Source organism: Taurulus bubalis (assembly GCF_910589615.1).
Source record: "Taurulus bubalis genome assembly, chromosome: 7".
In the NCBI taxonomy this organism is placed as follows: Eukaryota; Metazoa; Chordata; class Actinopteri; order Perciformes; family Cottidae; genus Taurulus; species Taurulus bubalis.
In genome coordinates, this window is record NC_136595.1 from 10265417 (window position 1) to 10278259 (window position 12843).

Genomic DNA, 12843 nt, shown 5'->3' on the forward strand with positions numbered 1-12843 from the left:
CCAGCATGCACTGGGTGAGCCTATGTATTTTTATCAGAGCCGAAGACACAACTATAGGCTTAATTTCTTTGTTTTTTCGGTTTTTGCTTGCTTGTTTTTTTGCAAAAGAAATGATATGAAACACAGAAATGTTGCATGAATGATGGAGTCTTTTGCCTGAACATACTGGCGCTGCGTCAGTGGCCCCTTTTGATTTTAGTTTTGATTTAGATTTTTCCGACAAACGGCCACTTCAATCTGGTTTTGGTTACCTTCTGTCTGCAAGAATTAAGTCAACCTGTTCAGAAAATACTGAGAATATAGCTTGGAAAGCAGCAAATGTCTTTATTTTAAAATCTTCTGTCCCGGGACCTCACATCAGTTCAGGAAAAAATCCTCCAAAAAAACTTTAACGTGGAGAAAAAGGGAAGAAACCTTCCCGAGAGCAACAGAGGAGGAGCCCTGTCCCTGGATGGAGTACATATAACGGCACAACACATTAAAATGCATATGACAGAAATAATTCATATAATGACAGTTATCGGCATGATGACAAAGTTACAGCTATTAATAATAACAGCGGCAGTGGATATAGTAGAATAATATTGATAATAAAAGAAGTAATGGTATTAACATTACTAATTGCAATGCAACTAGCAATAACAATGATAATAGGAGGAGTAAATAAGTAAGTATGTATTTATATAGTACCTTTTTACAGATAGAGGTCACAAAGTGCAGTAGTTGTCGGGCAGGACGGTCCAGATATAACCACGATACATGGAAACCTGTTTCCAAGGCGAACAAGCACAAAGACTCCGGTGTGAACACAGCATTATAATGTGCATTGATGAAACATAAATTCCGACAGAAGGAAATAGATAGTTGTAGTTAGCTAAAAGTAATGGATCAACGGTAGAACGTTAGGTAATAGTCAGGTAAAAGTAATCGATAAAAAATAGTTAGCTAAAAGTAATAAACAGTTGAAATAGTTAGCTAGTAGTTAACTAACCATTGTAACTATTTATCCATTACTTTTAGCTAGAAGTTAGATTAAGGTAATAGATAAACAGTTGAAACAGGTAATAGTTAGCTCAAAGTAATGGATAAACAGTAATAGTTTACTTATATTTGTGATTAACATTTTAATATTTAGCTAACAGTTAGCTTAAAGTAATAGATAAACAGTTAATAGTTAGCTATAAGTAATGGATTACCAGTTTAAATAGTTAGCTAATAGTTAGCTAAATAAATGGATGAATAGTTGAAATAGTTTGCTAATAAATAGCTAACTATTGTAACTCATTATCCATTACTTTTAGCTAACAGTTAGCTAAAAGTTTGGATAAACAGTTGAAATAGGTAATAGTTAGCTATGAGTAGTGGATTACCAGTTGAAATAGTTAGGTAATAGATTTTTGTCTTAAATTAGGGGAATAGCATTTCAATATTTAGCTAAAAATTCGCTAAAAGTAATGGCTACACAGTTAATAGTTAGCTATAAGTAGTGGCTTACCAGTTGAAATAGTTATATCATAGTTGGTTTAAATGAATAGATACACATTTAAAAATGTAGTTAACAGTTAGCTAAAAGTAATGGATAGACAGTTCAAAATAGATAGCTAGTAGTTAGATTATAGTATTAGAAAAACAGTAGAAATAGTTAGGTAGTAGTTAGCTAAAATAAATGGATAAACCGCTAAAATAGTTAGCTAATAAAAAGCTAACTATTGTTACTCTTTATCCATTACTTTTAGCGAATGGCTAGCTAAAAGTGTGGATATACAGTTAAAATAGTTAATAGAAATTACAAATTTTACAGGAATGCTAAGAGGTTAGCTATAAGTAATAGATTACCAGTTCAAATAGTTAGGTAATAGTAGGGTTGAATAAATAGATACACATTTTAATATTTAGCTAACAGTCAGCTAAAAGTAATGGACAAATAGTTGAAATAGGTAGTAGTTAGCTAAAAGTAAGTTCAACTGAAACATTAAGATGAGGGGGAGCACTAGTGCATCATCTTTTTTCCACTATTAATGGTGTCACATTAACAGCTCTTCAATCATTTGACCATTTACATCTAAGATGACTTTTACAAAACATTTTTAAAGAGTGAACAAAATTACCCAACACTACATCAAGTTTATAATTGCTTTCACCTGAACAGCATGCTATATTTAAATACAGCTTACATGAGGAATCAGTATTAATAATCCAATAATATAAAATATGATATAGAACTTTGAAATGACTCAATCTGCATGATAAGTACTTATTTTACAGTTACTTCTGAACCTGAGTTTCTTCACTTCAACAATTTGACAATTCACAGACCAAAAGATATAGTAAAGTTTAGAAAGATAATAAAATCCACTTCACAAGTGTTTCACATGTTCTTTCACATTTACACATTTACACTTAATAAGTTGTTTGAGTTCTTACCTTATTGTTCACTGATGGTTGAGTTTGCTAGCTAGCGTTGTTGAAGTGCTTTTCTTCCAGGAGAAATGTATTTGTTCACAAGGTGGGGTCCTCAGGTGAAATGTTTCTCTTATTGGAACACGCACATTCTAGCGTTCTGGCGGCACCTAATTAGTATGAGATATGTTTATTATTATCATCTGTTATGAAATGGGTAACTGTGGGTAATAAATGTGTGTAATATTCGGTCTTGCATGGAGTGGAATTGACAATACACCGTAAATTCATAAATAAATCAAAACCAAAGCGCTGTGAATCCATTTATTTGTATTTAAATAATAATACAAGTACATTTAATGTCTACAACAAAATCCATAAATCAGAAATCAGACAAAAGTTGGCATATGTTACTGGAGAAACCATGAATTAGTAAATATGTCCTCCTGTCCGCAAACTTCAAATGAAACAAAAACGATGTGCACCAGAATATTTCCGGGTTTAGTCAAGATATTTTTATTTTCATTTCATCTCCACAATACATAGACTGGTCCAATGCATTATAACAAATATAAGATGTTATACATGTGATGCCCAATGATAGGATCGGCTGCATGAATATAATGGATTTAACATCTTATAATACAGAACACACAGGATGCTATGGTATGGATTCTAGGGACCCACTTATGAACAGCAAATTGACTGTGGTTTGAATATTTCCCTCTGCTGCTGCCAGACAGAGGAATAGTTCAGGTCTGATGTATCGCATTAATAATGTAAACTTACCTGATTGCGAAAGGGAAATGATCGTTCGCTTTCCATCTCCACATATCCATCACATCATCTTTTTAAATGTAACTAGAACTTGGAGGGCCAACTGCTGGCTGATCAATACATTCCAGATCCCCCGTTGTCAGTCTTCTCACACACGGTAAATCACTCTGAAGCCACTCTGAAGCCACTCTGAAGCCTCTGGACCAGTGGCAAGATATTAATAATATACATCATCTTTCATTCCTAGTACACATTCAGCTGCAACCAGCTTAAATTAATACAGTTTAATACAGCACTGCACTATAATCCTTCATAAATGCTCGAACTGTCCCATAGAGATATGGACCATTCAACTGTATGGTCATTTTGGAGGTTGGTGTATTGTGTTAGAGGTGTTTCTAATATATTTTCTATGCCACATATATAAACGGGGGCACACTTGAAACTAAAGTGTCCTTGGTTTTTCTCTGACAACTGTCGTTCCTTTCAACGTATAAGAAACTTGAACATAAACTTGGACACTTGGACAGCATTTGGTGAACAGATGTTACTGTCGAGAATCCTAACTGCAGGCAGAGGTCTCAGACAATACACAAACAACACTTTGCCATTGTTTATGTAAGGAACTGCACAAAAATAACACCTGCAGTGATTCAGATTCCCCAGCTATATTACAACTGTATTGTTTCACTTTGTAAAAGCCCTCCCCAGAAAAAATGACATTTTCTCTGAACCCTCCTCTTGATGTTGGAAGCACTGGGGAAAGTCTCCCCAGAACAATAATATAACTGTGTTCTATTTGTACAACTTACTTTATTGTGCACCCCAATTTGAACTCTAATATTGACATACTTATAATGTGCGATACACATTAAAAACATTGTTGTGCTAACCTTGCTGTCATTGCTGCTATTTACATTAATATAGTATTGATGCCACACATCACTGTCATACAGAGGCCAGGCAGAGATAGTTTAATCACAAGTGACTTGAGGTTCTGATCTACTCATGAAGAAAGCAACACAAGAGATTGGCCACCAGATGACAGTATAGAGGAATTACAAATTAATAATAAAAGACAAATGTCTCCGACAATCTACATGATAGTATACAGGAATGTATTACACAGTCGTTCAATGATACACATTATTTTTCTTTTATTCATTTTATATCGACTCATTCGGATTCAGATTCCCCTTGTATATCACATCTACTTCGGATCCCCAACCCACTCCTGTATGGCACCAGTAGATGGCCGTCTCCCCTCACAGATGCTGACAGGATAGAAATGTATGTCAAGTAAGACATTTCAAGTCATTACACTCCTTTCCTAATATTTATGCAATTTAATTTATTATTATTATTATTATTATTTATTATTATTATTTATTATTTATATATATTGTGCCTTATTTGTTTATTAAAAACTGTATTGATAATAAAGTGTGTAATGGATTAGATAGTTTCCCCTTTCATGTTAATGGCCACTGATTCAAGGCTCACTATGAAAATGAAAGAGATTAATAAAACTGTCACTCAATTGAGGTATACATCTTTTCTGCATTAATGATATTATAAATCATACTGCTTTTATGTTAGTCTGTTTTATGATATTAATTTTTCCATATTTTATGAAAATAAGAAAAAAATGTAATTCCGAAAATTGACTGACACCATTAGCATTATTTCTCTTTGTGGTGACTTTTGCTGGATACTATATGACTTTACTAATCAGTTACCATGATCTGCACAAAAAAACAGTAAGAGGGCACTTGAGAATTTGGGAAAGTTTAATTTAAAATGTAATATTTACTAGATGTGTATTATTAAACTGAAGACCTATCGTGATGAGCGATTTTTGCTTATAATAACAATAAATAAACTGGCCTATGGTGCAAAAATGTGCTTGTGCAGAATCCATTAACACCTTTTGGAGTCCCCCAATCCTGCTTTTTCGGGTTGTTTAGCTAAGTGAAGAACATGAAGCTCAGGCTATCTCTCCATCCCACACTGCTACCCAGAAAACTGATGCTACAATTCTGTAAAAGTGTGAGATGTCCCCTCATTTGATATGTGGCTGATGGAAGCCGGAAATACATTATTACATGTAGAGAAAATAAGATTCATAATGTCAAACAGAGACTTGTCCCCCCTTAGTTGATTGTGTGTAATTGTTTCCCGTTGTGAAAACACAGAGCTTTCTCTCATGGTGCATGAAGCGTATCGCGCTACATCCCTGTCCAGATGGTCCATTCAGCAGAGACACCGGGGATCCAGATCGGGACCGTGCTGCCTTCACGGTTACCCCGTAGAAAGTCCAATAACAACAAGTGTCTAATTCAAGTGGACCTTGTTCACTTCGTCTTAACAGCTAAAAAAAAGCCAACAACTAATGCAGTGTCAGAATACATACAATGTATGTCAGGAGGCCAAGGCTTGTATTATTGAAACTTAAAAAAAAAAAATCATTATGGACACATGTAAACTATACAAGTGGAAATACACACAACGATACAATGCAATGCCAAAAAAGTATGCGAGAAGAAGGACGTATTGTAACTCTGTTATATTGCCTTTTTAATTTTTTTATTGAAGTTAAATTTGCTCAGTCAGTTCACGTCTATTGTCTGTGGCCAACATGTAAAAAATAATAATGCTAATTTCGGACAACTGTGAAGGCAGCACCACTTTCTACGGCCCTCCGCCTCCTGACTGTGATACTTCTACTGGAGCGCTGTTGGGTCACTTCATGTACGGCACGTAAGTTGTAGCTGCAGAGCTGGCGGTGCATAACTTCTATCATCAGTCTTGACTGAGCGTTACATGGTACGTTTATCATAAAGAAGGACCGACGGTGGTTAACTGTCGCCGCCTCCTTTCAACAGCAAGTGAAAGCGAGCACAACAGCCAGCCTGTTTGGCAGCCATCACTAAATGCTGCCCACTGTTTAGCTAGCGAGTGCTAGCAGAGCGAGCTAACGTCTCTTGACAGGACGGCGGTACGTCATTCGGCTGTGGCTCACGATAGCACGAACAACACGCACGTGTCCCGTGGTGACGTTACGCTGGAGCAACGAGAACCTCTCACCGTTGAAGGCAAAATGGGGGTGAAACACTTCCCCACCATGTTTTTCTTTTTTTTTGTATTATTTCCGTCAGAAACCCTCGCTACTGTGCAAAGTTAGCTTAACCTAGTTACCGAAGGGCTGAAGCTGTTTCAGGTGACTGATGGATTTATGTGTAGCACAATGGCCCCATCTGCCGTTGTAGTTTTGCGAGATGAAATACAATTTAAAATAGTGAGGAGCCCAAGGTGACCCCCTTCAGACAGGCAGCACGAAGCTCAGCCAAAGTGACCCTTCCTCCTACATATTGATTTATTTGTAATGAATGTAAAGAGCCCCCTGCTTTATCCTTGCATAATTAGTCTTTTTGTAGCACTCATTTTGTAATACTATCCCCTATTTTTTTAATGTTCCATAATTTTGGGATTGTTTTTATTTACGAATTTGGTGGGGGAGGAGGGGCAGTACAACATCTAAATATGCAGAATTATTTAAAGCCAAAAAAGTAAATACAGTTATTTCATGTATTGACAATGTTACTGTTTGTGCATTCTTACATTTCCCTATGGCCTCTCTGTAGTCAAAGTTACATTGACACATTCACTAACTATGACTTAATGTCATATTTATTTCTTCCAACTGAACTAATGCGTTTACATTTCCTGATGTTTTTTTGGGGTTATTTAAAAGGGATTATTCTTTAAATGTGTGTTGAACATAGAGGACACATGCAATGTTAGTCAGATCTTGCCACCACGCTTAGACTTATGGTGACATTTGGTGTCTAAAAAGAGTGCTGCAGTGGGACATGGCAGGGATATGACCCTTACAACAACTGTAAATAGACGCACGGGTGGCAAACGTGTAAGCACAAGTTTTAAGAGAGCGAGATTAGAAAACTCTAATTCTCGTTGTGTTTTTCATCTCTCTGCTTGTGCAGCATGAACGTGGCACGACAAGTCCTGAATCGCTCCAAGCTTGCATGTCATTCAGCCAACGTAAACGTTAAAAGGAGGTTCTGCACTTCACAGGTAAGTCCAATTTGAAGCTCTTTCCATGTAGCTATGTAGTCTGACTGGTGATGAACTGACTGGACTTATCATACTTTTGACACCGTTAAAAGAAAGCTTTAGGTGCTTGGATACTGCTACTCTTACTTTACAAGCTCAGTTTATTAACACCAGCGCAGTGAGGGTATAGTGTTGCCTGTAAATGGCTCGATGATGCATTCAGATTATGCACTGACATGGTCTCAACAGTAAAGTAGAAAACCACTGACCAAAGTCTTGGTATGTTGTCATACGGCACCTGAGTGAGTGGTTGATGATTATTTTACTGCTCTCACACAACTTGTGGGACAGGCAAGTACGTAGTAGTCGGGATTGCAAAAAGCAAAGGGAGACTTGTTAAGAAGTTTACTGAAGGTGTTATCTTTTATGCATCTCCATTTTGTGTTGCAGCATATAATGACATCCCGGCACACGCACTCCAAAAGAATCGAGGGACTGGACAAGAATGTCTGGTGAGTTTAAACAATCCTCTCCTTGTACGGCACACTTTGAGGAGTTCTGTTCACAGACCTATTGGAGTGATTTTACACCATACTGTTACAGCCAGATCACTGATGTTAGACAAGAGCAAAGCAAGTCTGATTTGATTTTGATTAATGTCATTTAAACAAATTTAAAGGGCGTTTTTGCTGAATTATTGACAGATTTGTATAACCTACTCCATTTTTGACACTTATGTCTCTTTCATTAAAGTATATTAATGTACTCTCAACATGCATGTTTATTTGGTCAAAAGCATTTTTTTGTTCTGTCAAGTAATTGCTTGTTTTATTGTCAATTCAGGGTGGCATTTACTTCACTGGCGGCCGACCCGTCTGTTGTAAACCTGGGACAAGGCTTTCCAGACATCCCTCCACCGTCGTACGTCAAGGAGGCACTAGCGCAGGCTGCATCTGTAGACCGGATGAACCAGTACACCAGGGGCTTTGTAAGACCGATGAACTAACGAATAGTTTTTTGGAATCTATTTATTTCAAGGGACAGTTCAGCCCCAAAGTCAAAAGTTGATATTTTCCCTCTTATTTCTAGTGCTATTTATCAATCTTGATTGTTTAGCGGGAGTTGAAGAGTGTTTGAGGTGTCAGCCTTGTGTCTCTCTCTAAAATCATGATCCAGACGGAATGAATGGAGTGATGCACACCAAGTGGTAGTCAGTATGAAGGGTTATTTTTTAGAAAAAAAAGTTAATTATTTGGACTGATTATGCAATGTCCAGACAATAGGAACCTTTGGTTATTGTCAACTTGTATTGTATCCAACAATACCTGACATGTATTTTTACTCATCTACCAGCTAGAACTCTCATCAAATACAAAAGCTACAGTTTGAAAGTGCTCAGATAGGAGAAACCGCAGGAAATTAAAATTGCCATTATGATAGTGTTCTCTGACATATTTGCTACTGTCAGCGTTCCCATGTTTATTGCCTTCTGTTGATTTGCAAGGGTCATCCCTCCTTGGTGAAAGCCCTTTCTCAGGTTTATGGGAAGGTCTACGATCGCCAGATTGACCCCCTCAAAGAAATCCTGGTCACAGTGGGAGGCTATGGTTCCCTATTCAGCACTATGCAAGGACTGGTGGAAGATGGAGACGAGGTACGGACATTTCTCTTTCTCTCTCTCTATCTCTGAGTCACACACAGGTTTATATTCATTGATTTATATACATTCACAAATGTGCTCCCAGTTTTTACAATGTATTTATTGTGTAATGTCTCTCTCCAGGTCATCATAATAGAACCTTTCTTCGACTGCTATGTACCGATGGTGCGAATGGCGGGGGCCAAGCCTGTGTTGATACCGTTACGCCTCGTAAGTTACACCGACAGCAACGTATGATTGTGGTGTTCATGTGCCACAAGTGTACAGTTTCTACTCTACGCACGTCTTGAGTAGTTAGTGGAGTTTAAGGACATGTCGTCTGTAATATTTCAGAAGTCTGGAAAGAAGATGGTCACAAGTGCCGACTGGTTCCTGGACCCGGATGAGCTTTCCAGTAAATTCAACTCTAAGACAAAGGCCATCATCATCAACACCCCCAACAATCCTATTGGGAAGGTAAGTTTGCATCGCGGTCGCCACTCGCGATAGGTCCGAGAGGCATGAGCGCCTGTGCTGACTTTCACACAAGACGGGAAGAACCAGTGCGTTCAGTCAGACCTGTCCTCTTCCTGCAGGTGTTCACCAGAGACGAACTGCAGATGATCGCTGACCTCTGTATTAAACACGACACTCTGTGCTTCAGTGATGAGGTTTATGAGTGGCTTGTCTACCGGGGACACCAACACATCAAAATAGGTACGCTCAACACACCCGTTAGATGAAGAAGTAAATCAGAGACGATCGCCCTCGTAGATAGATAGATAGATAGATAGATAGATAGATAGATAAATATGTAAGTTCCTCCCTCCTTCACACACAGCTGCAGAAATTGAAACGTTTAAAACACGCTGCAAACTTCATTTTTCGGGGTCCAATTACTAGGGCTGGCAAGCTAACTGGTCACATGCTAGCCAGCCGTTAGCATGCTGGCTCAAGCCGGTTACAATATCCCACCGAGGTAGTTAGCGGCTTGTTAACTGCAAAAACCAGTAAGCACTGTCGCTAACCAGACAAGTTCATCGGCCGCTGTCCCATGACTGACTGCAAATAGTCTTCAAGGACTCAACACATGCATTGACTTTGCTTCTGGGAGTCGGTTCTTTGTGTTTCTGTTGCACCAAAAAAATTATGTAATTCTGAAATCATATGGTTATAAATACTGGTTTGATTGCCTCATCCTTCCCTGAAGAGCGTCCAGTTATGTTCTTGATATTGCCGCAAAAAAAATGCTGCTACTTAGTTCTAATTTCATGAAGGTTTGGTGTTTGTTTTCTGTGTCTTTAGCCACTCTGCCGGGAATGTGGGACAGAACGATCACAATCGGCAGTGCGGGGAAAACTTTTAGTGTAACTGGGTGGAAGGTAAGAAATCCATTGACTCGGAACACGGTTTCTAAAATTCAACAATTCAAGTTCTTGCGCATCATGTTGCTGAAATTCTTGTCTCCTAGCTCGGTTGGTCTATAGGACCAGAGCACCTGATGACGCACCTTCAGACGGTCATGCAGAATACTCTCTACACCTGCCCGACACCTTTACAGGCAGGTTCATTTTTCAGATTGTTTTAAAAATGTCTTTAGCCTGAAACTTCCAGCTGTCTGTTTCTCTTCTCAGGAGGCTGTGGCACAAGGCATGCAGCATAACTTTGAGCTGATGGGTCAGCCGGAGTGCTACTTCTCGTCGCTGGCAGAAGAACTTGAGGGCAAGAGGGACCGCATGGCTGCCATCCTGCAGGAGGCTGGCATGACTCCTGTCATTCCGGAGGGAGGCTACTTCATGCTGGTGGACGTCACGCCTCTCAGTGAGTTTCTGAACATCGAAGCCGACATCACTGGCGCGTCTGCACCGCTGCTGCTTAACTCGTGCGGACGTATCCAGCTCGGTAGCTAATTTTCGCTGCAATTTAGTTACGTTAACAATTTGGGTTTTTGTATTTGTTTTCATGTTGACGTTAAATGCCAACACGGAAAATGAACTGAACGGGTGACGCGAGAATCTTGAGCTCACACAGCACACAGGGAAGAAGTAGCCTGTCCAAGCTTTTGATGGGAGAACTGCCAGACTTGTGAAGCACAGCAAATCACTTCATGCAAAAGCCGTCCCTCTGCAGTTCCGTAGAAAGGTTTTTGCCTTCAATCCCAAAGTTTATTTGCACCTGAATACCTGTTTGCATCACATTTAGGAGTTAAAAGCGTGGTGTATTTATAGTAAAACATGTTTTAATCATTTTAGATCAAAACTCAATGATTTTGAAATTCATAAAACTTAAAACTCAAGTTTAGCCAGAGGAAACTACTACTGGCCCTCACAAATATAGAGACGTTAAATACAATAGCTTTTAACTTAGTATTTCAAAAGAGAATTTACATTCAGAACTAATATATATATATATTATTTTTTTTCAGAGGGATTACGACAGGGCATGTCTTTTGTGCTTTGATGAACTCTTTTAATTTATAGAAATAACTACCAGCAATGTTTGTCTCATTGCTGGAGATGAAAAGAAAGGCAATGAAAATTTTGACACAACTTGAAACTTCATTAACTCCTGACTTTATCCACGCTAGCGGATCCACAGTCTGTTGGACTGCTGCCGTACGTTACTGGCTGTTCATCTCTGCTCTGTGTTGATTGTAGATCAGGACCTGTCGCACATGGTGGAAGACGAGGCCTACGACTACAAGTTTGTGAAGTGGATGATAAAAGAAAAGGTAAAGGACTTGAGTTCATTCATTTAGCTCCCCACAATATGCAATACTTCCGAACTCTTAAGCGGCTCTCCCATTGCAGCCATTTAAGTATTGTTCCTAATAACAATATTCTCTGCAGAAACTGGCAGCCATTCCAGTCACAGCGTTTGTTGGAGAGGAGTCCAAGAAGCAGTTTGAGAAATACGTTCGCCTTTGCTTCATTAAGGTAAATACAAAAACTGTTGCAAACACGGCTCTTCCACAAGTATTATGTTAAGATTAATGTTTTTCTCTGAAAAAAACACAATATTTTCATAACCTTCATGTTTCTCTTAACAGCAAGACAGTACTCTCGACGCAGCGGAGGCCATCTTGAAAAACTGGAAGACGATTTAATAGGATGCGGTGTCTCGGGACTGAGCAAAATGGGATTTAACTGTAATTTTGCACACACAAGGTTGGTAAAATGCCAATAGTGAAACCGTTACTAGCATAAAGCCTTTCCATATTTTGATCTTTTAAGTTGATCCTAGGATATTTGGATAGCGGTTCATAGTCACACACACACAAATATATATTTTTTAGAATCAATGCAATTAATAAATGTACACAATAAATAAGTGTTGTCACTAAAAGCCTAGGACGCCTTGTGTGATTAATTTAATGCTTGAACATTAAAGGTGTGCCTTACAAGTAGAAACAACGTTATCACAGCATATCTAGGTTCACATCATACACTATGGCGTGCAGCATACACAGTTATGGCTTATTTATTTTTAGCAAAATGATACACCTGCACAATATAATGAGGTATACAATTTACATTCTAAGTCACCATAAAATATCTCTCAGGAAGGACTTTTCCAATCAGCAATATTTTTGATGGATGAACGTTTTAAAAATAATTGTGGCCATCTCGAAAGTAATTTATTTTAACCCATTTAGAAAACTTCAACTAATCCTGGGAACCCGGTCGACTTTTAAAAAGTACAGCAGAGAGCCGGTAAACCTCGACTTGAAGCCCCGTACTCTGGAGTAAAAGCTTCTCAAGGACACTTTGTCGCGCTTATTGCCCGTACTGTGTTTCATCTTTGCTGTGGAGTTATACCTGTTCAGTTAAAGGTCTGCATTTGGCCTTTAACGACGCCAAAACTTCAAATGTACGGAGTTACCGTGACACGTGTTTTACTTTAGCATGTATGGTCATGTTATTATGATTTTTAATGCACTAAGGCCGTGAAAG

At 38.4% G+C, this 12843-nt stretch overlaps 1 protein-coding gene across 1 annotated transcript; it reads left to right on the plus strand.

The window, feature by feature from the left end:
- Nucleotides 1-7182: 7182 nt before the first annotated feature.
- Nucleotides 7183-12238, plus strand: LOC306739352 (kynurenine--oxoglutarate transaminase 3-like; the record flags this gene model as incomplete). The annotated part of the gene is made up of 13 exons (XM_079221347.1): nt 7183-7272; nt 7702-7763; nt 8095-8239; nt 8756-8905; nt 9035-9121; nt 9245-9367; nt 9487-9607; nt 10196-10272; nt 10362-10451; nt 10525-10711; nt 11548-11621; nt 11740-11826; nt 11940-12238. 13 exons carry the CDS (start codon nt 7183-7185, stop codon nt 11994-11996), a joined length of 1350 nt encoding a protein of 449 aa, XP_079077473.1. The 3' UTR covers nt 11997-12238.
- Between the last annotated feature and the right edge of the window lie 605 nt (nt 12239-12843).